The sequence below is a fragment of the Lissotriton helveticus genome, chromosome 3_1, assembly GCF_964261635.1.
Source record: "Lissotriton helveticus chromosome 3_1, aLisHel1.1, whole genome shotgun sequence".
Taxonomy (NCBI): Eukaryota; Metazoa; Chordata; class Amphibia; order Caudata; family Salamandridae; genus Lissotriton; species Lissotriton helveticus.
In genome coordinates, this window is record NC_136061.1 from 2,085,682,076 (window position 1) to 2,085,707,707 (window position 25,632).

The 25,632-nt window shown below is 44.3% G+C and overlaps 1 protein-coding gene across 1 annotated transcript in view; it reads right to left on the reverse strand.

The window, feature by feature from the left end:
* LOC144824118 (aminopeptidase N-like) overlaps window positions 1-25,632 on the reverse strand; it is a 270,629-nt gene that overhangs the window by 199,685 nt on the left and 45,312 nt on the right. The window contains exon 10 of the mRNA XM_078683231.1: window positions 2,301-2,476. Within this exon, the coding sequence (XP_078539357.1) occupies window positions 2,301-2,476 (176 nt within the window). The remainder of the gene's footprint in view (window positions 1-2,300; window positions 2,477-25,632) is intronic.

Sequence of the window (25,632 nt, forward strand, 5' to 3'; positions counted from 1 at the left end):
AACTGAGGTGGCGAAGTGAGCTAAATAATGATGATGGATTCAACCCAGATCTGTGACTGGGGGTGAGTGTCTGCAAAGTTTCAGCACCTTGTGTTTGTTGTGTATAATGTTTACCTGCATATCTTCCCATAGGAGCAAGATAGGAAATTAAAGTTTGGTATCCCTGAACTCAGAATATAATAGCCTATCTTTTAGGAAGGATGTTTTTTAAATCCTTTGTTTGAAAACAGCACTTTGAGAAAGTGGCTGTTTTCTTGTCTGAGCTTTCTGTGTGCCTTGGGCTGTTTGTGAATTGACTGTCTGGTTTGTGAGTGACAGGGGCTGCGGTGGCTCCCAGAGGCTGAGTGAATCATCCCTAGGCTGAATAGCTCCATCTGCATCTTGAGTGATGGGAGGGGATAGCACTTGGGCCTGAATAGGGCTGTGCCTGCCTTCCACAATGCTGGCTCCACATCCTGCTGGGCGGCTGACTACCCTGCCCCTCTTTCTCAAAGGAAAGAAGAAATCAAGTAAACAAAGTGCTCCAGGACTGACCAGAACTGGTTCTGACTAAGTCAAGGCCTCTCTGCCCTCAGAGAACAAAGAGAATATTTGGTATAAAAAGGGATAACCAGACTTCAGAAAATTAGATCATCCTGGAATGAAGAAGGATCTTCTGCCAAGGAGAAAGCTGGAAGACTGAAGAGGAAGGACTGTCCTGCTGTGTGTTTTTGGGCTCACCTGCAGTTGATTTTCTGCCAAGGAGAGGGGAAGGACTTTGTTTTTGCTGTGTCGCCTTGCTTGAAGAGATCTCCCAGGGTCTGAGGAGAGCTGGCCTCCTGTTAAGAAGTCCCAGGAACAAAAGGACTTCACCCTCAGCTTCCCCCATGCACTCTGCTGTGTGAGTTCTGCCCTTCCAGGAGTGCTTGATTCATTTGCGGGGCCTCTGGAAGTTGTAGCCTGCTGTTTGGGGAGCTGGAAAAGAAGAGGAACAGAAGATCTGCAATGTTCACGCATGGCTCCCTTTCGGAGCCCATCTTCGACAGTGCAAGAAAATTCCTGTTGCCGCGAAGATCGTCGCAGCGCCTGTTGCAACTGCAAGAACCGACGCATCGTTCCCTTGCGGAGCGCATCGCCCTGGTGTGGGAAGATTCCTGTCGCTGCGAGTACCGTTGCAGAGCCTGTCGTGGCTGTGAGAGACTGTTGCATCGCTTGCTTGCGGATCGCATCCCATAGCTGCGAACATCGTCGCAGAGCCAACGCATAGAGGGGCCGCGAGAGGAGAAGATCAACGTTGCACCGCGTATCGTCACCGCACTGGAGATCATCGCCATCCCGAAAACCGTCGCATCGTGCCTGTGCGAGACGCTTCCTACCGAACTTGCGCACCGGAATCCATACAAGTTATTGCATCCCTCCCCATACAGACTGGATTTGTCGCAACATGGTCGCTGCAAGCAGCGGGGCTGTTGCATCGTCTCCCCAGGGTCTCAGGAGTGACGCATCTCTTGTTTTTCAACGCTGCAGCTTCCACTTGGAACTTTTGTCGCATCTACAGGATGTTTTGGCTAAAAGTGACGCAACTGTGGATTATTTTGATGCAAACCCTAGAACTCTTTTAAAATCATATTCTTGAACTGTGTATGTTGGATTTTTGTTGTTTTGGTCTTGTGTAGTTTAGATAAAGATACTTTATTTTTCTAAACTGGTGTGGAGTCCATTTGTGGTGTTTTCACTGTGTTACTGTGAATGTTGGTACAAATACTTTACACATTGCCTTTGATGAGACTGTCTGCTCGTGCCTTGCTACCAAGGGGGTGAGCAGGGGTTATCTAAAGAGTGTATCCCCCTTACCCTGACTAGAAGCAAGGGTCTCTATTTGGACATTGGTACCTACTTCTGCCAACTAGAGAACCCCAAATCTAACAATAGCCAGATGCTGTTATCGAACACGTCATTTCCTGTCCTAGAAAACAGCTGAACCTGCCTCCTTAAAAGGAGGCCCCAGCCAACAATTGAGTTCATTTAGCCTACTTGTTTATGTTATGTTATGTTACGTTGTGTGATGTGGTTATGCTATTTTATGCTATGTTATGTCATGTTATGTTATCACAGACCTTTTAAGATGGGTGGCAAGTGCAAAACTGTTTTACGCGAAAAGGCACGGGAATCCACAGGTTGCTACATTTAACTGCAGGCCTCACACTGTTACACATAGTTTATTTACAAAGATCAACCTGGTCTCTCACTTAATCCATGTACTTCCATTTTAGAGCAGTCTGATTAAAGCATCTTTTTGTTTATGTTCATACAACACTTACTTAAATTCTGATGGACGAGTGACGTCAGATTCAGGATCCAGGAGAAAGTGTTGCTGGGTGATTCCCCCTGTCGAAGTGTTAATGGTGATAACTGGGAACCCCATCTGGAGCACCCACGTGTCCATGATGCTCTTGACGCTGCGGGGTAGCTGTACTAAAGTCTGGTTATCCACAGCCTGCACAGAAAAGACGCTGTATTAGTTTATCCACGAGGCAACTTGAATTATCATATCCTGATTAGGCAATTACATTTATTTTCCTTGTATTGAAACTGTACAAAATATTAACATCTAGGGATGTCCTCGTGCGAATGTATTAATGAGTGAAAATGGAAGTGGCCAGCTATACTTTTTATCAGGTAGTGACGTAATTATATTGGTTTATTAGGTGTTTTTTTTTAGCTTAAAAAAGCAAAAGCATCCCACAGGATGCCACATCTGTAACTTCTGCAGTTATCGGACATGTTCCCTGAAAATGCTACACCACAATCAATGAGCAGCTATTGCATGAATTTTTTTTTGTGTTTACATTTTTTATTGAAATTTTCAAAGAAAAATACAAATGTGATAGCAAAGCAGAAATAATATCATAGTAAATGAATGAGAATATAAGTGAAAATGAATTTTATATAGGATAAAACAAATATGAGGAAATAAATATTAACCTATATTCCATAATCCAATATAAGGTAACAGTAGAAAAAGTGATAGGTAAATCAAGATATTGCATGTATTTTAACATGATACTACAAATGGCTTACTTGTATTTAATTTAGGCAGGGGTGAAATGTTTGTGAGGCCGGCATCATTCTGGCATTTCGCATTGCGCTTATTACTCAAAATTCTCAAAATGACGTCATTACCTCTTGTCATGTAATGAACCCCTTCCGCGCTCATGACGAGCTAAGCTCGTCATGAGTTGTGCCGCTCGCACGCTCATGACGAGCTCAGCTCGTCATGTAACGCGGCTTTTTAAAAAACGCAGCGCGCAGCGGGAAAACCGCTAACGCGCATGCGGTTAAAGACCATTCAAATGCTCTCGTAGGAGCACTGGAACAATGCCAATGACCAGACCTAGTTGATTACTCTTTACACAGATTAATTTCACACAAAAATACAGTATTAAATTCCCGATTTCCATTTTGGAAATGTGTGGATAATTCTTTTCAAAACTCAGCATAATTACGTACAATGAAATTTTGCGAAATTCGCATGCATTTTGTGAGATATTCTGATCCAGATCCGTCAGAACGTCATCACCAACTGGTGATTCTTGGACCTAGACCAATATTTTCTATTACCGATTGTCTTTGATAGTCCATTGACCATTAAAGTACATTTAGACCCAATATTTCCAGTCGACCAAACAGGGCATGACCGTGGGACGGCCATTCTGTGACAATGTTTCTCAATGAAAATAGTCCTTGTCTGAAGCTCTAATCAGAATGTTTAAATAAGATTACTTTCTATGTCAAGGAAACTTGCTGAGAGAAGTCTTTGTAGTATGAAAAATACTCACACCTTTACCATAGTCAAAGTTGCATACCATAAACCGCACATCCAGCATACCGGAAAGGAAACATAGATAAAGATTTAGGGGCCAATTTATATTTGAGCCAGTGGCCCACCCCTCCTCCAGGCTGACGGAGTAAATTACTCTGCTACTTGACGGAGATGCTGACCAACAAATTTTGAAATGACAGTTGGCTCGCTGGATATTCCAAGCATTGACAGGAACAGCAATCAAGGTGGTTTCTGCCAGTGCACTGTTACTTTGCCGGACTGCTCTGTCAAGCAGGACCAAGCCTTTATGGCAAAGTTACAATGTATTTCTATTTTCAAAAAGAAAATTCCTAAGCAGGATTTTCTATTTGTAATCAAATAAACAATGCTCCCACGACATGGGAGCATACTCCCATGACAAGGGGGGCATTGAGCCTTTTTCAGTGCCCCTTCCTGCCAGGGTTTTACTGGTTGTGACATGCATTTATAAACTGCAATATGTCCCTGTTAGAACTGGCCTCCTTAGAGTGGTCTTCCCTCAAACCTTTTGCTTTTGCTATATCTTTTTTTCGCCTTAGGCCTCTAAGCACTTCACCACTGCTAATCAGTGCTTAAGTGCATGTGCTTCTTCCCTAAACATGTGTGTAATCGGTGTATACCTGATTGGCATATTTAATTTTCTTGTAAGTCCCCTGTAAAGTGCTATACCATACACCAAGTGGGCTTCAGCACTGACTGTGCCACCCACAGAAGTAGCCTTTCAAACCTGTCAGGCCTGCCACTTCAGTGCCTGTGTGTGCAGTTTACTGCAACTTCAACGTGGCATTTAAAACTACTTGCCAAACCTTAAACTCCCTCTTTATTACATATGTCATCCCTAAGGTAGACCCTGGGTAGCCCTAAGGGCAGGGTGCTATCTATGTACTAAAACGTAGGACATGTACTTTTATGTTTTGCATGTCCTGGTAGCGACTAACAGCCTATTCTATTTTTTCACCACTGTGAGGCCTACTCCTCTCATACGTTAGCACTGGGAATTCCTTTATACCTTTTTAAGTGGTAATTCCTGATCAGAGAGGAGTAGCTTTTTCATGTTTTATATATTTGGATAAGTAATCTTCCTTACTGGTGAAGTTGGATTTGGCCTTTAGTTTTTTAGAAATGGCCCTTTTAGAAAGAATGGCCTGCCCAAATCAAAATAGGGTGGACAGACCAAAATGTTTGCAGGGATGGAACTCCATTGTGAATGAGTTCCCCTCCTCCATCATTTAAGTTGGGACCTTAATTAATGACCCAGTTTTTCAGGAAAATTCTGAACAGCTGTAATTAGATTTATCAAGAAAGCAAAAGCATAAAAATTGGTGATCCTGTGGGTCAGTGTAAAGAATGTACCTTTTTGTGTCTGGTACTAGACAAGACTTTTTGATTTTACTAAAATTATATGTAAAATATATTTACCTAAAAGGGCTTTAGAAAGTCCTCTTCATCATTGGTCTGTTATTGTGTTGTTCATATTTTTCTACTGCCCACTACAACAAACAGCACGGGGCACTAGATAAGCCCACTTATGTGCAGACTAATTTCGCTATGAGTGACATAATTTTGCCCCTTCACATGGAGCACTTCTATAAAAAAAAAAGTAGTTCACTAAAGAGCCATGGACAGCTATGGCAGACCACAATAATGTTTTGCTTTAGCCATTGTTGTAGATTTTAGATTGACGAGTGCCCAGCAGCTTTCCCAAAAAGAATGTTTTGCAAAAACCATGACAAAACACTTAGACATAGCCAAAACGCTTGTGGCCAATGCCAGAACTATTGCCTTTGCTAATGCTTGCCTTTTGTTTGTAGCTATATGTTACACCTGTCAGCATTAGGGTGGTCTTTCCCCCGAATTTTTGCCTTCCTCCTCGTCCACTTTTTCTGATCTCTTTTTTGATGTTAGAACTTTACAGCTGAGAATCAGTGCTAAAGTGCATGTCCTCTCTCCTCTAAACATGATAATATTGTCTCCTACCCGAATCGCATCTTTAATTTGCTGATAAGTCCCTGGTAAAGTTCACTCCATGTGCCCAGGGCCTGTATCTGAAATGCTGTGCCACCAACTTAGGTAGCCCTTTAAACATGGCTCAGACCTGCCACGGCAGAGCCTATGTGTGTAGTTTTAAACTGCAATTTCTACCTGGCAAAATACATCTTTTTCGAAACCCAAACTTTCATTTGTAAGTCATATAAGTAACCAAGGCAGAAGGCCCTAGGCAACCCACGAGCAAGGTGCAATGTATTTAAAAAGCAGGACTTGTACTTTTTTACATGTCCTGGTAGTAAAAAGCTCTTAAATTCATTTTCACTATTGCAAGGTCTATGTATCCCATTGGATAACATTGGGATTAACATTTCCAAATGGAAAGATATAACTGGTTTAAGTTTGGAATCTCTGGAATCCTAATTTAAAATCCTAATTTATAGTAAAGTTGGATTATCTCTACTACTATCATAAAGGAAGAACTTTGCACCTTTGAGGCGGGTAAACTCGGGAACCACAGCGCCAATCCACACACCCGATACATCATTGTAATCATCAGGGTGTGCAGATGGACATAGGCTATATAAATTAAAAAAAGATACGTTATTTACAAAAATTTTGATTAAAAAAATAGTAGTCCCTTGCAAGTAGCGCCGGCCGCGACCGGCGTGGTGACATCAGGAGCGCGGGGAGGAGCGGCATGCAGGAGCGGAAGAGGAGCGGTGACGAATGGCGGAATGGCGGTGAGGACCGGCGGACAGGCGGGAGGAGCGGTAAGCAGCGAGGAGCGGCGGAACGGTGAAATGAGGAGGGCGGGGGAGGAGCGGCGGCTGAGGTAAGGCTCCAGGCAGGCGGGGGTCAGGGCAGGCAGGGGTAGGGGCAGGCGGGGGACGGGGTGGGCGGGGGACGGGGCGGGAGGGGCCCGGGCTGCTTGACAATGTCAGGGCGGGCGGGGGGCCGGGCTGCTGCACAATGTCGGGGCGGGCGGAGGTCCGGGAAGCCTGATTGCTCCCGGATAAGGTCGGGACGGGCTGCAAGTAAATTATAATCCTGAAAATGTCCTGTTAGAAAGTTGGCATTTTCTTACCTTTGTCATTTGGTGCCTGAAGCCCGTCTCTGGTCACATGACTCAGTGTATCTGGCAGTTGGGTTTTGTGTACTCCTCCTAGACAGCCGCATACAATGGGAGCTTGAGTGTGATAGAATGGCCATCACTGACAGGATGGGAGGGAGTTGCTGGAACTAGCCTCACTTATATCTGAAAAGGCATTGTCCTGTCCCCACTCAAAGGCCTGCATACCCCCTGTAGTTAGTATGGAGCCAAGACTATCAGGGCAGAGCATCTGTGCACCTCAAAGGCCTGACACTTGAAATTTCTTCCCCTCTTCAAAGGCATAACTATGTATACGAGAAGGACCTCAGACACGACCATTTCAGTGCACTTCTGGACCTATGGCTACCCTGTCAAGGAGAAGGGCTGCTGTGCTGCAAATGGACTGCAACTATGCTAGACTGCTACTCAAATGGACTCATGCCTTACTGTGCTGATCTGCTGCCTGCTTCCCTCTTGCCTGGGAGAGAAGTACTGGAGTAGCATCTCTTCATCCCAGAGTGACTCCAAAGGCTGGTTGACTGGCCTCCTTATCTGAAGCCTCAGGAACATAACAGGTTTCCAACCCCTTCACCTGGACTCTGCCATCTGTCAGTCTACCACCATAGTCCTGAACCCTCTGAAGATGGCCTAAGGTTCTTGCAAGCGGAACTGACACATCTCCTTGGATGATCGATGTATCTGCAAGCGGAACTGATGCACCACCGCTACTGTATGGATTGAACCCATCACAAAAGAATCATACCGCTGCTGCAACCCACAACTTGAGACTGACACATCACCCTCAGAACCACCAGTGCTTGACGCTTTTTCCAGATGTTTTTTTCCTGATGCTTTTTCCGGCGCAGCTCCTCACATCTCTCACCAACTACAGCCTCAACGCCAAGACTCCACACGGAGACATTAAAGCCTAGCAAGCAGTGTTCAGCAGTGATGGTGACAGCGTACCCATAGTTTTTGAAAGAGACAAAAGAGTCCACGATCCCAAGAATTTGGTGCCCTCTTAGGTGGTTGGAGAATACATTGACAAAGGGTTTTCTGCATATGAAGTAGCCCTGAGGGTGCAGAAGATCCTAGATGAGCATTTGTGGGGGGGTGGTTTGTGGAAACACATGCAGTGTGAGAAGTGTGGCTCACTGGTTAGAGGAGGCAGACCTGGAAGCAGAGGTCAGCCCGGGACCAGGGTTCAATTCCCGGCTCGGCGGGGTCTTGAGTCCTAAAATGTCCATGGACTCGACAATTCTCGCTCCGGTGCCTACTCAATTCACGGGTTCACACTCTGCGACTCTGGGCAATAGCTTGCTTAATCTCCACAACGGCCCCTCGCGGTGGGATGCCTGGCTTTCACCTTGCGGATACCCTGCCGGGGTTATCTCACAGGGGAATACCAGGATGGGTTCCCTAAGCAAGCGCTTAGAGACCGCTTGGTGATTTGCGCTATATAAATTCCTGTACATTTACATTTACATTTACATTTACATTTACATTTACATGCTTAATGTGGGGAGGGGCACACTTCTCACTGTGTAGGTTGTCACTTTAGCGGTTGGGAATCAAACCAGGTACACTCTCATGAAAGACATTCTGAATGCTATATGTGAACTGCCCCTGAAAAGTACTGCCAAGGGTTCTGGGACAGTCAGAAGCCACCTAACCAATCATGGGTAGATGTTGTGGATTACTGAACGGTTGGCTTTGGGGCAATAAAGTTCATGATTACAATGGGCTCTACAATCTGATTATAAGAAGGCATATGCTCAGTATTTGTTTTCCAGAGCTACTCCAGCTTCTAGTTGACAGCAAGCTGACTGACCCCATGAAGCTCGCTGAGGAGGCAGCTTGCTGGGCTAACACCAGAGTGTCTAAAACTGTATCTGGGGGACTCAAATAGGGAAGGTTCCCAAAATAATTCCCAAGGGAGTAGTGGTAACCAGTCCCAGTCTGAGCCTAAGAAGAAGGGTTTCTTTGATAAGCAAACACAGAGGTTGTACCCCAATGCACTGAGTGCTGCAAGTACGGGCACTCTAAGGGCAACCCAAATGTCCTAAGAGGGCACTGCCCCCACGCATTCGGCAGACTCCTTGGTTAGTGAGTGTAGTGCTTGGGGAGGAGATGGTCTGAGTTAGTTTTGGGGAGCAGACAAAGTTGGCCCTAGTTTCCCTGGGCGATGAGGAGATGGTGCCAAAAGCCCATATTCCTACCAATACTTCAGAGTACAAGGAATGGGTCACTATCAATAGGCAATGGGAGGAGGCTCTGAGAAATACACAAGCCAGCATGACTACTCTGTGAAGTCAGCCAGTGTCCTCAGAGCTGGCCCTCCCTAAAACATTCCACCAAGTCGTAGCCGCCATCAATCGTGAGAGCCATTGATAAGTGGCTCTGGTTCCCTTTCAGTGGGGGGGTGGCTCAGGTTCTCTAAAAGTAGCTGTGAGCCCTGCCATGCCTGTAGATTGTGTATTGGAAAATGATCTGGAGCACACTATCTGGAGGGAGGTAGGGGTCAGGTCACACTTAGAGATGTTAGGATTGCCTGAGTGAGTCTGTATGACCACACCGTCCATGGGTATCCAAGGGTGTCTGGTGCCTAGAACAATGGCCCTGACAGCTACAGAGAAGGAAAGGGGCAAGGGGATTGTCCCCCAATTCAACGCTTCATATATTTTTGCCACAACTAAGTTTGACCTCTGGGAGATCCCCTTATCAAACTTTACCAGGTAGTCCAGTTTTGTGTAACTTGGTTCCTTTCAGGCTTATCTCATCTTCTCTAATTTTGGGTTTATACCACATTTAGTGGATTCACCAACATTTTCCATTTTTCCAACTTACATTGGACATTGGGACTCACATTCCCTCCAGTTGAAGTTGCCATACATCATTGGTTTCACAACTGGTCGGATGATATTAGGTAACTACATAATCTGTTCGCTTAAACAAATCAGCCCTTAATTTTAGTAATATTTGATAAAGTGTACACTGATATATACATATTTTTTATTATTCCTATTCTTTAGCTTAGTTTCCTGTCAATTCACGTGACATATTTCCCGTGCGCAATCCTGCTTTACCGGTTTTTAACATATTTTAGGTAAGAACATCATGTCAGTTTTGAGGTACCATTTAGCATGTCCACCTAAAGCAAGGTCAATATTTGGGTGTTTTCTTGGAACTATCTTTTCATTCTTAACCCTATCAGGTCACTCTATACTATCTCAAACCATCTTCACCTGGGTGCGGTTAACAGTTCCTCTTCTAGAGAATAATATCTAACCTACTTTGTTGTACCAACGTTTTGTTTTGCATTGAATTTTATAATTTAATTTGTATATATTGTTGTTTGTGTCATCCCATGCCCTACATCATTTGGTATATACTGTTACCATTTCCATGTTTGTTAATCACATTAGTTTTTAATTCCTTTCTTTTCTGTGTGGATTTTTTTTAATAATAAATGAATAATATTTTTCTATATAATTTGTTATTATTGGTTCAGTACACTGTAGCTTATGTTATCTTCCGTGTTGCTTTACCTGCCACCTTGCAGGTTTTCCAGTTGCCTAGGAATCTGCTATATTTGAAATATTGTTGCCCTGTCCTAGGAACTCTTAACTAGTTAGAGGAAGTCCTCCTTTTTATATATTGAGCAAGGGGATTGTGATACCATTGCCTAAAATTCCATTGGTCGAGGTTGACGGTGCACCTGAGGAGGCTGCTCCAAGCTGTCCGGAGAGCACCTAAGCTTGCTGGTTGGCAGGTTGACGGTGGGCTCACCAGGATAGAATAATGCAAAGCACAGAAAGAGTGCCCCACCCTGGAGGGCTTGAGGAGACAAGCTGAGACCCAGGCAGCAGGTGATATCTCTGGAGATCACCTGATCTGGCAGAACGAAAATGAGCATGCTTCTGGTGACAGATGAGGGAGTAGCAGAGGAGAGCGTGCCTCTCCCTGACCTCCTAACTGCTGAGTGACATGATGGGTCAGAGGAAGGTGTCAACCTCTCCCCCACAGTGACCCCTGAACAGCAGAGTGACTGCTACCAGTTGCTGGGACAGTTTGCTGCTTTTTTCTCCCTCACCCCTGGACTCACAAATCTGTGAGTCCATGACATTGACAATGAAGACAGTATACCTAAGAAGAACACCATTTACAGGTTTTAAGATAATGTTAGGGCCAGTATCAAGGAGGAAGTCTCTAGGATGCTGGTTTTTGGTGTGATTGAACCATCCAGCAGCCCCTGGTCCAGCCCTTTGGTGTTGGTACCTAAGGCTGCCCCACCATAGCTACCTTAGAACTTAGGTTCTGTGTGGACTACCAGGGTCTCAATTCCGTCACAAAAACTGATGCACATCCCATCCGCCTAGCTGATGAGCTCATCAAAAGGCTGGGTCCTGCCAAGTTCCTCAGTACTATTGATTTAACATCCTGATACTGGCAGATCACTCTTACTTAGGGGGCAAAGGAAAGTTCTGTGCTCTCAACCCCAGAGGGCCACTTTCAGTTTAGGGTGATATCTTTTGATTTTGAAGAACGCCTCTGCCACCTTTCTGAGGTTGGTCAACAGGGTCCTAGCTGGGAAGGAGGCATTCTGGGCCGCCTACCTGGATGATATTGCTATCTACAGCTTCAGCTTGAGGAACACACCTGTGCCACCGTCAGGAGATGCTTCAGGACCTGCAACAGGCACGCCTGAGCATCAAGGTCAGTAAGTTCAAGATACAGCTTGGTTCTGTGGTATATCTGTGCCATATGATGGGCAGTGGCAATGTGCAGTCCCTCAAGGCTAAGATTGAGACTATCCTGACCTGGTAACACCATAAAACAAAGACTAAAGTGAGGACCTTCCTGGTCTTCACAAGATACTACAGGCAGTTTGTTAAGGGATATGGTACCATTGTTGCCCCTTTAACGAAGCTGACTTCCAAGAAGTAGCCCAGAGAGGTGATCTGGACAGAGGCCTAGCAGAACGCCTTTGATACTCAAAGAGGCCATGTGTACAGCACCAGTGTTCAAGGTTCCTGACTTTTCCAAGGAGTTCATGGTGCAACCATATGCTTCACAGCTGGGCATAGGGGAGGTCATAGCACAGTTAAATTAGGAGGGCCTCGACCAACCAGTAGCATTCATTAGCAGGAGGCTTCTTTCCCGGACACAGAGGTGGAATGTGATTTAAAGGGAGGCCTTTGCTGTGGTCTGGACACTGAAGAAGCTGAGACCATCCTTGCTTGGGACTCACTTCTGGGTTCAGACAGAATCCAGATCCATCAAATTGCTCAGACAAATGAGAGGTGAAAATAGCAAACCATTGACGTGGTCCAACTCCCTACTGGGAATGGACTTTACAGTGGAACACCTTCTTCAGTCAGAGCATGCCAATGCTGCTGGTTTATCCAGGTTCTTCCGCCTTACTGAAGAGAGCTCCCAAGGGGTTGAGTAGTTCTTCCCACTTTCAGCTGGGGGACACGTGTTAGACTTTTTCTGACCTCGTTCCTGCTGCTATTAGAACTCTAGGCATTTTACCATTGATAATCAGTGCTAAACTGCATGTGCTCTCTCCTCTAAAAATGGTAAGACTGGCTCATACTCAATTGGCAAATTTAATTTACTTATAAGTCCCTAGTGAAGTATACTCCATATGCCCAGGGCACTGACAGTGCCACAAACCGAGGTAGACCTTTAAATAAAGCTCATATCCTGTGTGTGCAGTGTTCAAATGCCATATCTACCTGGCAAAATAAACCTTTTGCCAGGCCAACACCTTCCTTTTTAATACATATAAGTCACCCATAAGGTAGGCACTGGGTAAACCAGAGGTCAGGGTGCAATCTATTTAAAAAGCTGAACATGTACTTTTAAGTTTTACATGTCCTGGTAGTGAAAATCTATATTTGTTTTTCACTGCTGCAAGGCTTATATCTATATTTTATAAGTGTAATTTCCCAATGAGAAGATATCATTGAATCAAGTTTGGTGTCTCTAGAATCCTAATTTCAAATCCTAAACTGTGGCGAAGTTGGATTTTAAATTACAATTCTGAAAATGCCTCTTTTAGGAAGTTTGTAACTTAAAGGAGGCTTGGGTCCCTACACAAACTAGATGGGACCACTGTTAAATTGTATACACATGTTGTATCTAGTTGCATTAATACATCAAAATAATTTAGAATAGACAAGCCGATGTCACAAATTCACGAGCTCGTGTGATTTATTTCACTTATATTCGTCCTATTTAGAAGAATATTGGGTACATTTAAATGATGTCATCATAAAGGGCAACACGTTATTGTTCAAATTATTTACAAACAATAAACATATGCAAAAATGACAAATGTATTGACATGAAAACTAGAAATACAAAACATCAACTAAGAATTAACAAACTTATTGACATTATGCTTGTATAACATATGAGACCAGTCGTTGACTAAAAATGGCAAACACTAGGCAGAGGGCTTAAGTATCTCGAACTGAATATCTTTTATCTCCTGCCTGTGTATAAAGCCCTGGGAACTGTGGTTTAAAAGTGTTATCAAGTAGAGAGTACTATAATTGTGAAATCTCTCTTAGGGCACACTACGGGTGTCTTGTCCCAGAGACTGGGGTCAACGTGTTTCAGACCCTTAAATCGTGATGGGGTTTTGTCAGGACCTGGACTTGGTCATGTCTGTTTAGAAACAAACAAATATATGTGTTATATACAGGCATAAAGTCAATAAGTTTGTTAATAATGTGTTGGCACTTATCATGACATTTATCATGACATGATTTAAATGTATAAAATATCCTTCTAAGTAAGACCAAGTAAGTGAAATAAATCACACGAGCTTGTGAATTTGTGACATTTGCTCGTCTATTGTAAATAATTTTGCTCTTTTAGAAAGATGGCATTTTTAGCCTTAACCATTAGGTGCCTTTAGCATGACTCTGGTCACAAGGCTCAGTGTAGTAGACAGTTGGGTTTTGTGCGTTCCACCTAGACAGCTACACACAATGGGAGCATAGGTGCGATTGAATGGGTCATCACTGACAGAATGAGAGTGAGGACCTGGACCAAGGCACACTTAAACCTGAATAGGCTGTGTCCTGCCCCATCTAAAGAGCTGCCTACCCCCTGTTGTTAGTCTGGAAGCCAGAGCTGGCAGTACACTTCACAGGGGTGCCTCTAGAACTTTCTCCTCCAACTCAAAGGCATAACTGTGAATAAAGGAGGACCTTGGACACCAATATTTCAGTACACTCAGGACTTGAGAATACTCTGCCAGGAAGAAGGACTGCTGTGCTGCTAAAGGAATGACACTCTGCTGGACTACTACTCTGTTGGACGCCTGCTTTGCTGTACTTATCTGCTGCCCTCTTGCCTAGGCGAGAAGGACTGGACCTGCATCTCTTGACCCCAGAACCCAGAGTGACTCCAAGGGTTAGTTGACTGACCTCCTGATCTTAAACCTCAGGGACATAACAGGCTTCCAACCCCTGCACTGGTACTCATGTGTGACTCTGCCCTGCCAAACGGTGCCACTCCAGTCCTGGACCCTTGGAAGTGGGCCTAATGTGCTTGCCATTGGACAAGCACATCTTCTCTGCGGAGCGATGCATCCCTGAGCAGAACCAACACATCACTGCTGCTCCATGTGTTCAAAAAAGACTCTCATCACCGCCGCAACTCACAACTTGGGATCAACTTATTGTTCTCAGAACCACCAGTGCGCAGTGCTTTCCCCAGTGCAGAGCTTGTATCTCTCATCGACGGCAACCTCAATGATGACGCAGAGACTCTGCATCACAGCTTCATGGCTCATCAGAATTAAAGCATCACCTCAGCTGTGCATCGGATCCCTAACACCGTACTTCACTTCGCAAGCCCTGACAATGGGATTTTCAACGTCGATGCAACAGGATCTCGTACGCACATCAGAACCTACACATTGCCTCGGCTATGCGACGCATCTTCGATGCGCATCCATGCAACGATCTGCAACTAGGATTTAGGGTACTCTGTTTAGCTGGTCTAATTGGGTCACTGAAGCCGGTCCACCCTCTATTGTAGTCAGCCTGAACTTGTGACTTTGTCCCGGTCTGGTACAACCAGATATCTCCAACAACACTCTGTGCTTTTTGGTGCTATTTTTTACTAAAACCTTTAACATTCAATATCTCCAGTTTTACTGATTGGATTTTTGGTGTTTTTGTCTTGTTTTTATTTAGTAAACTAAGTACTATTCTTCCAACACAAGGCGGGTCTGGTGGCTCAATGGACTAAAGGAGCCACAGCAAGGGCCTGTGTTCAACCTCATGGTCACAGGTTCAAATCCCAGTGGGTCCACTCAGCCTTTCATCCATCTGAGGTTGATAAAATGAGTACCATTGAGTTGGGTAACAATAAACATCTGTTATTCAGCACCAGGACACCTATGGGTAATCGTGCGCTTCACAAATACACCTGTCATGTTAACTTGTTCAAACATTACTCTAATTCTCTAACCTGGCTTGGGATCCTTTTGTTTGTGATTGTTTTCACCGATTTACAGTTTTAAATGTTGCATAAATACTTTACACATTGCCTCTAAGTTAGGACCGACTGCTCTGGGCCAAGCTATCAGAGGGTCAGAACTGGTTCATTTAGGGAGTACCTGTTCCTCACCCTGACGAGGATTGTAGCTGCCACTTAAGCAGGGCTCGCACCCCAGTCAACCAGTAACCTAGTTTCTAATACTATTGTTGGAAGATATCTTTGGAATAGAATGATTAGATTAATCATCTTTGAATTGAAAACAAATAAGCTTATTTTTGGAAGTGGTTTGCCTTGTGCTAGATGTATTCTACTTATGAGGCAGTTTGATATGTTTTTATGATTGTATTATAGGTATGTACTCTCTTGTAAGCAATGTGCCATGCTTTACATCTGTTATTACTGAAATTAGATGGTGAAGGGATTTTAAAGTCACAAATTAGCAGAATGGTGATTCACAATTGCACATTCTTCAGCTTTCTAAATGTAGGCAGTATTTGTCCACCATTTTTCCTTGGGAAGAGTGGTCAAAATCTTGAACACCATTTGAAACTTTTCCATAGAATACCTGGAGGGTATGAGGGGTTCTCTGTTGTGGAGCAGTGATGTAATCCAATGACACAATGTGTCTTCAATCAATAAAGTTTATTTTGGTACTATGAAAGCCATAAACATTGCATAAAAGTATATCATCATTCTAAATTCATAACACATCCTTTAAAAAAAATCAAAATCAATACTTAAAACCATTGTGATGTCCATTCCACAGAAATGTACATTACATGAGGAACACTAAATGTGTGCTAGTGCCCATGCCCCTTACATTGTATGTCACAAGTTTATATTACTATGGTATGAATTGCTGTGTATGGATCTCCTTGAGGTAATCACACCACTGTCAACCCTCCTATGACTAAACTTGTGTACCATACAGCAGTGCTTAATTTGAGCATGTGGTTGCTGGTTGGGGGTCACCAGCACTCATTGTTAGGGCCGAGCACTCATTTTTCCTCATCAGATATTTACCGTGAGCAAGAGAGGGAAAAACACACAGAGACGAAAGAAGGAGGAAGAGAAAGACGGAAAACCTGTCAGAAAGGGAGAAAGCTGTAAGGGTGTGATAAACAGGAAGGAGGTGTCTGGTAGTGGATTAAAGAGGACTGAGGTTGATTGAATACTACATAGCCTTGGTATTTGGTGAACTGACATTTGATAGCACCAGCCGCAGTCTGCTGAGCAGAGCTTTGGGCAAAGGCACTCATTTTTAAAAAAGCTTTTTTTTACAAAAAGAAGCACTGACTTACAGGTGTGGCCACTTTAAAATGTGGAGCAAGGCATGCAATATTATGACCACTGCCCCTTACACAAAACTTTCCGGTATTTCCTCCAAACTGAGGCTGTGACAAAACCAGTCTCCGCCCAGTAATCAAAGCTTAATGATTGCCCATCCCTACTTCTGTCTCGTCTAGGGGAGTAGCTTGAGAGGGTGGTGTCCTTCTGTTGCTATACTGGATGTCCTGTGTCATAGTCCTGTTTTCATTGACTGCTGCTAAATTGGGGTTTGCAAATCTAGAAGTGCTGCTTGCTTGTTCTGGTAATTAAGCATGTCAAAAAGTCTGTTAGGCAATGGCATTGGAGCTGTGAACTTTAAATATAATCAGTCAATCTTAGTGTCAGCACTACAAAGGCGTCCTAATCCATTTCAGAATGCTCAGATATCAGTACTTCCTTGGTTGAGGCTGCCACTGATTTTGTGTCGATTGACTTTGGTGTGCCTTTCAGCAACAAGCCAATCACAGGTTATTGCCACTATTTTCCATTCAATTGTCTGACTTTTGGTGGGGGGAGCATAGTAAGGTGATGCTGCCACTGGTTATTCCCCCTTCCTATTCTAAGATCTCCTCAATCTAGTCTCATGTCTCAGGGTTTTAAAATACTTTCTCCTAGTTGCTAATATGTAGCATGACCTTGAGTCTAACTGTAAAGAGCAGAATATATTTCAAATCTTTCAGGTGTCTTTTGACTGCAGTGAACGATGCACTTCAATGTTGAACTGCTGCTGTGTAGTCTGGATATGTGTGGACTTCTTTGTTTACCACTCTGATGATATGTTCGGCAATGTAATGTTTCTCTTCCTACAGTGAAGCTCAGGTTATCGCAGGTCTTGATAGTGACTTTGGTGGCAGACTCCTGGTGGGGGCTATGTGAGCTCTGCTTAGCACTACCTCAGTTTCCAACCATTTCTCCAGGTAGTTCAACATTCACTGATCCTCTACTCCATCAGCCAGGCATATCAATCTTCTATTGTTGCACCTGGATCTGCACTTAACATTCACAACCCAGCCCCCTCAGACATTTAAGCTAAGTCTTGATCTGCATTTTGCACCTCTTTCATGTCAGCCTTCAGCTAAGCTAAATTTGGTCCAGTCTGTTTGATCGAGACAGACAATTTTAATTTACCATATCGTAGCAGGCGATATCAACAATTGCAGTATTGATTTTGGACTCAAAGGCTTCTCTCATGAAGATTACAGCCTCTAATATTTGATCTAGCTTGTTTGTGCATGTTTCATGTCTGCAGTGTCCCACTCTTGTGGACTGTAAGAAATTGGGTTACTGCTTGAGGGAAGTGAGATCCTTTGTGATCAGTAACCACAATCCTTGTGAGGGTGAAGTCATAAGCAAACCACTCATTAACCTGTGCTCAACCCTCTGGTAGCTTGGAAATGAGTAGTCAGGCTTAACTTACAGGCAATGTGTAAAGTATTTATGTAGCACTTCAAACAGTAATAAAGTAACACCATAACACAAAACAAATCCCACACCAATTTAGAACAATAGAGTAGCTTGTAATAAATAAATCATGATCTAAATAACAAGAGTCTAATCTATAGAACCAGAGATATGCAAGTTTAAAGATTTCAGGGAAAATAGTGCCAAAAGCATAAAGCACCAATGTGGCTATCTCGTCCTGGCAGACCAGAAGAAAGTAACAAGTTCAGGCCAACCACGATAAATCACGGGTCAGCTACAGATGCCCACTTAGTCCCAACTGAATACTATACCTTAATCCTGGTTGCGAAGAGATGTGGAGTCCCACAGTACAGGCACTGCGCAGTCCTGGCAAGGAGATGTGTCAGGCAGGGGTGGTTCTGGGGAGCTACGAAGTACAATGTGATGTCCTTTTGTGGAGATGTGGCACTCAATGGAAGATCCAATGGGCTGTGTCGGGTGAGGAGATGTTCTTGCATGGAGATACATTGCACAGCGGGGGATTCAATTGGCTGCAATGGGCGATGCAAAGTCCTTGAGCTGGGGATTTTCATGCAGCAGAGGCAGTGTTTCAGTTCCAAGGTGATGCATAGGGCAGCAGGAGCGATGCACCGGATCTGCGTGAGAAGCACCGCAAAAGAGATGCATCGGTTCTGCTGAATCCACAGATGGACTGCCATTGCATCTTCAGGCCCACTTCCAAAGTTCCAGGACCTTGGAGGCACCACTAGGGAAGGCAGGATTTGCATATAAGAGTCTAGGTGCAGGGTTCAAGATTGTTGGATGCTTGTTATGTCCCTGGGACTTCAGATCTGTAGGCCAGTCAACAACCCTTGGAGTCACTCTGGGGTCTAGGGTTGGGGGCTGAGTCCTTCTTACCAAGGCAAAAGAGTAGCAGGTCAGCACGGCAGGACAGCAGTTCAGCAGATTGGCAGTCATTTCAGCAGCAGTCACTCTTTTTGGCAGAGTGCATAGCTCTAGAGGTGTACTGTAGAGTTGGGGGTCTGAGGTCCAATATTTATTCCTGGTGGCCACTTTTAAGAGCGGGAAGCTTCTACAGGTCTCCACCGCTCTGAGTTCTCAGGCATCCCCTTCCTCCTTGTCCATGTCCAAGCTTCTCTGGGGTCGCAAAAGATTAGTGACAAACCTTTTGTTAGAGTTTTCAAGCCGAACCTTTGTGATGTGCAATTGTGGTAGGTTACCCTCGTTAACTCAGAGTGGCCCATACTGCTAGAACTTATTTTCCCTCTGTCTCACTGTCTGGGAGCAGTACACAAAGTCCAACTGCCAACTACACCTTGTCATGTGACCCAGGATCAGGCTTCAGGTCCCAAGTGGTAAGGACAAGAATGTGCCAACATTCCAAAAGTGCCATTTTCAGTTTGTGATTACAAATCAAACATTAAAGAGGAATTTCAATTACAATTATTTAGACACTAAATTTGACTTGTCTACTGCTCCCATTTGGAAGTTAGAGCTTATTAAATATAAAGAGATATCTCTAATGTTATCCTTTGGGAGAGGTAGGCATTGCAGTAGTAAAACAATAATTTAGAAGTTGTTCACTACTAGAGCGTGTAAAACTTAAGAGCACAAGTCCTACTTTTACAACACACTGGATCCTGCATTCTGGGCTGTTGGGGGCTTACCCTAGGGGTGACTTGTCTGTATTTAAAAGGAAGGCTTGGATCAGGCAAAAGTTTTTCTTTTTGCCAGGTTGACATGGCAGTTTAAAACGGCTAACCGAGGTTTAATCTGAAGTCCTGAGACATGTTTAGAGGGTTATATAAGTGGGTGGTACAAACAGAGCTGTAGGCCCACTAGTAGAATTTGATTTACAGGCCCTGTATACATGTGATACCACTTTACTAGGGGCTTACAAGTAAACTAAATCAGCCAGTTCGGTGTAAGCTAATTACACCATGTTTTAAGGAGACAACTGAAGCACTTTAGCACTGGTTAGCAGGGGTAAAGTGGTGCACAGAGTCCTAAAGGCAGTAAAAATAATGTCAGCTAAAGAGGAAGGTTGAAGATAAAACATTAGGAGAGAACCATGCCAAGGATGCCAGGTCTAACATGGACTTTTCTGGTTATTGGAGGAATTTGAACCTGGGTGTCTATGAGACTATCTTACTGCCTTCAACCTTTCCATGATTTGGTGCAGATGTCCCTCAACCAATATGTTGGATATGTCTTCAAGCTGTGTTTTAAGGGCATTTTGTCACCTGGCCTCTAATCTCCATTTACTTGTGGTGGAATGAATGTCACTCCAAAAAACTATTCTGTTTATTCTTCTTGAGCCTGAATTAATTTGCTGCTTTGTGACCCCTTTACTTTGTGCCAGCGAATTAATTGGTTAGCCGGCTGATGAGCCATATCTAGGGGGAAACCAGCCTTGGGTTGCTTGTATTCCAGTTCAAAGAGGGCCTGCCAGGCAGTTCGAGCTGGACTGTACCCATTGGAACAAGGTCAAGACTGATTGGCATATGGTTGGGATCATGGCACTGGCATATTGTTGTTTAATCTTGGTTTAAGAGGGCATCCTCTGATAGCCTGATGCCCCTTTGGAAAATGCTGGTTCTGGCATATTGGTTGTAGGTTTGGGCATATCGCTGGTATTTGTAGCATGAATCCTCTTAGCATAATGCTAGTTCTGGTGTATTGGTGGTCATTCTTGGCATATGAAGGGCATCCACAATATGATGCCCCTTAGCAAAATGCTGCCCCTTGCAAAATCTATAGTTTATTAAGAACATACATTGCATGAGGATGTCCACTCATGGAATGTTGCGAGCTCTAGATCTATAATTTACTATAATTTCATAGCTTTTGGTGAAGCACTGTTTATTGCCACGTGGTAGTCTGAGCTAAAGAGGAGTGGTGTCTCAGCAATTGCCTTTCTACAAAAGACAATCAGCTTACACTTCTTTCCTGCCTTGAATGTATAGATTAGGAGACTTTGTTGTGACCTTTTTGCAGTTTCTGCCTTACTTCCCTTCACCTTTAAGGAGAACTACCTAGATTCTTGTCCCCCCTGCTTTGGACCCATCTCCTGCATCTCCCATCATTTTGACTCATTTTCAGTACTGAACACATGCATTTATCCCTGGTGGTTCTTGCTAACTGCTGAAAACCATTTCCAAGATGGATTTATCACCATTTCACTGAAGTTGCTGCTATGTATTTATATTATCAACAGTAGTGTATGGTGGATCAGGTTCTTACTGGGGACTTCTGAGTGATTACCAAGAACATTGTTAGACTTGGCCTAGTGCTCCCCCATGCTTTGTTGCCCTCCCCTTCCTGTTTCATGAATTTGTTTTTGTTGGCATTAGCCCGCTGCGCTTTACCACTACTAGTGCCAAAGTGGTTGTGCTCACTCCCCAAAACATGGTAAGATTGAGGCGACGGGTATGGTAGATATTTGGAAGGAGATTTACCCAGCACAGCACTATTATTCATATTCATGTAATTCAATGAACTCACTGTACCGACTGGACTAGCTGTCAGTGCTCAAACATATGATAGGAATATTTGGAGACACACACTATCTACTGAGGGGCATTTTAGACTACTGTCCCATCATGACTCTTTAGAGGTCACCCCTAGCCAGACAGGGTGGGGGTGGAGACTCGATCAATGGAACCTGACAGATTGGAACATGCAAAAATGACCTCTGGGAAAACACCAAGTTATAAGCTCTGATACAACCTTGCTGGAATCATAAAAATTGGTCTTGAGAGGGCACTTGATAGTCAAAAAACTGGGAAACAGAAAGAATGTGAGAAAAACCAAGGGAATTGGAAGATCATATGCTGCAGGGGGAGGCTAATTATAGAGCTACTCCCTTTGTAGGGAACAGGCATGACACCTGGCAGTCCTCCACGAGGAGGACAAGGCACTGATTACACAAGAAGTGAGAGCACTCTTCCGGAATAAACAAGCTTGAATCTATGAAGTGGGCAACAAAGTCAGGGTGATCCTAGCCTTACTAGCCTGCAGGGGCGAAGGAAAAAGATGGATACATAGAGAATATGGACAGGCTGGGACTCGGGTGAACACAGCAGATGGCACTGCCCATGCCTTTGTCACCCACCCGAGTGGACTGTATCACTCGAAGATAAAGTCGGACTGAACATACCTGACCACTTTTGTGGGAGACATTCCAGTGTCACAACTGGGAGCAGAGGCGAGGGCTACAGAAGCTGAGATCTCTGAAGTAGTGACCCAATTGCACAGCCAGAAAGCCCAGGGTCCCAACAGGTTGCAAGTCAAATATTATAATGTGTAAATTGCAAAATAACAGGGCCACTTACAGCCACACTAGAAGAGGTGAAAGAGAAATGCATACTGCCTAGGAACTGGAGGCAGGTCACTTTAGTACTTATCCTTAAAGAAGGGAAACCAAAAAATGACTGTGCATCTTACTAGATGATTTCTCTGCCGAATATTGAAAATAAGATCCTTGCCATAATCCTTAACAGTCGTCTGATACAGGTGGTTGACACGCTGATGCACCAGATCAATCGGGCTTAATGTGGTATAGGCAAAAAGGTACAATCTGAATAGATTATTTGAGTATAAACCTAGAGTGTCCAGGGGTCTAAAATGAAGTTCCTAACACTCTGTGTTCTGGACAACGAACTTCACAATGTTAAAGCACCTAAAGAACAGAAAAAATTCAATAAATTACCGGATTCCCATCACTCACCACCTCGGTGACATCCTTCATCATCTGGGTCTCCTCTTTTAGGTCACTCTCCTGAACCTAAGGGCTACAACCCCACCCTAGTGATCGGGGAGCCCGAGGATGTTTTAGTTCAGAGGATGACAGAGGATGATTTATCTGAACTACCTGATGAGAGCAGCGGATAGTGTGGGAACTAAGTGCAGTGCATAAGTGACAAGTGAGATTAAAATTGAACTGCGACAGACCCTGTCTTTATTGTTGTCTCTCATAGTCCAAACTAAAAACAGTGCAAAGACAGTTTCACCAAAAACTGTCTGATGTTATACAGTGGTCAACATGTTTCGGCGCACCCGGACAGCTATTTGTCCAGTTTCAGTGTTCCGTCCATCATCTACTTGTTTTTGCTTTGTTCACCCTAAGTTGGCATGGTATGCCCAGACGTGGGTTCCGTGCTCACTTTGCCACTGGATTCAAGCTAGCCTGGCTGATGAGGGGTGTTACCCGAAACTGGTCCCAGGATGCTTGTTTCCGGTCTTCTCCCCAGTCCAGGGAAGACCTGGCTTGGCAGTTCAGGCTGGACCGTTACCATGAGGAACAGGGACAAGACTGATTTGCATATGGCTGGGTCTGAAGTGAAACTGGGGTCGTGAAATGAGCTAAGAATGATGATGTATTCAACCCAGATCTGTGACTGGGGGTGAGTGTCTAAAAAGTTTCAGCCTCCAGCCATCATTTAGCGATCCTGATGAAAGCCATGAAACTCGTGTAGGTCAACAGGTTGAAACATGTCGATCACTTTCTAGTGCAACTGCCTCTCATTTTAGCAGTTACCCTATCCACTACTTGTTTTTTTTGTTTTATCCTAGCATCAGGTAAACTGTGTCCGGCTAACCTGGTAGCTAATTTTAACCACTGTTTAAGTAGCACTGCACTCCCTCCACCACACACTACGCTCACATTGGGTTATATGAATACCCCTCTTATCTGAAAACATCCCTGAGCTCCTCCCTCGCAGCATGGGGGTTGTAGCCCGCATTACGACTAGGTTTGTGATGCGAGGATGTATCCCTATGATGAAGAATGACACCTCTGGTGTGTGAGGGAAACCGTCCTTAAAAGGGACCTACACCACCCCCTTTCGTAGCATAGTTGTTCCCACACATATAATCACCTGGTGCAACTCCGGACCCAAGGGCTCTTTGTGTGTTAAATAGTTTAAGTATTGGGGAATATCCCCTCACTTGTAGATTAAACCTCCTCAGCGTCCCCGTTGTGTTTTTGAATCCGAATAGATGGCCTGCTTTGGGCGGATCCTGGGCACTCGATCTCAGAGGTCCAGAATAGGTCAGCAGTGTACCTTCTGATAAGTTTACAACCAGGTGATGAGTGAGAATGTCCCTTGAAAGGGAATTCCATTGTATTTATGTACCTAGGGATTTTTGTTACAATCGACGAGATAGGTTTTATACTACAATCTTGAAAGGGTCCCAGCAAAGGCTCCCCCTATCATTATTGGACACCACTGTCTTGTACAAAATGATATATTTAACCAAATCCCTAAACGTCCTACCCAGTCCCTGACCAGTTCTTCCAAGAAGTGGACATGATGGTGAGAGAGCTGCTGTGGGATGGTGAATCCCCTAGTATATCTTTTCATCTTTGACCAGGAAATCCTATGACGGGGGAGTGGCTCTTGCTGTACTCCTAGGTATACCAGCTACTGGTGACCAATGATGGGGTGTATGCGACCCAGTATGACCCCATTTTGCTGGGCAATAGGTGGGCCATGGCTCTGAGAGATTACCTCAGATACCTGCACGGTGAAGACCGATCAATCACATTGCAATACCCGACGGTGACTGGAGTATGACTATGAAAAAGGGAGAAGGGGCCATAGGTTGGAGAGGGAACTTAACAATGAAGGGTCCGTGTGGAAAACTAAGAAGCTGAATGACCATGGGAAGATATAAATTACATAAAGTGGGAGCAGTTGGGCATCTATAAAAGAGTGCCTCTATGGCACAATGGGGATTTGATACGCTGTCAGGAGCTCCTGAAACAATATGACTTACCAGGTAGCCAAATTCTCCACTACATGCAGATGAAACATATACTGAAGACCCATGCAGAAAGCCTAGACGAGATAGCGGAGGAGACACAGCTGGAGATGAGAGTCTTGGAGAGCCCCCTACATAAACATGAAGCATTTAATAACAGACTTCCTCCCCTCACATCACTCGGGACGAATGGGAACAGGACCTGGGGAGACTTGAGGATGGCACCTGCGGAAAAGCATGTATCTACCTAAGTGAAGTGGCCATCTGGGCGGGATTCAGGCCGGTACAGCTAAAGATATTACATAGAGCATCCTGCACCAGAACAAAATTATGGGCAATGGTCAAAATAGATAACAACCTATGCCTTAGTGGTTACTGGCAGTATGGCACTCTAGTACATGCTCTGTGGAATTGCCTGTGATGATGTGGCTACTGAAACATGATTTGCAAAACATTATCAAACGGACTGCGATACCCCCTGAGCCTTACTCTGACCCTAGTAATGCTAGGTATAAAGGGTGAGCAGTCCATAGATAAATATGCACAACTGTTCTGCAATATAGCAGTGGTCAGATGACCTTGGAGCAGAGGCACCTTCAAAGATAGTTAATTGTAGATCAAACCCTTTCACAAGCCTAATCCTTTGTTTTTAATTCATGTAAGGCACTGC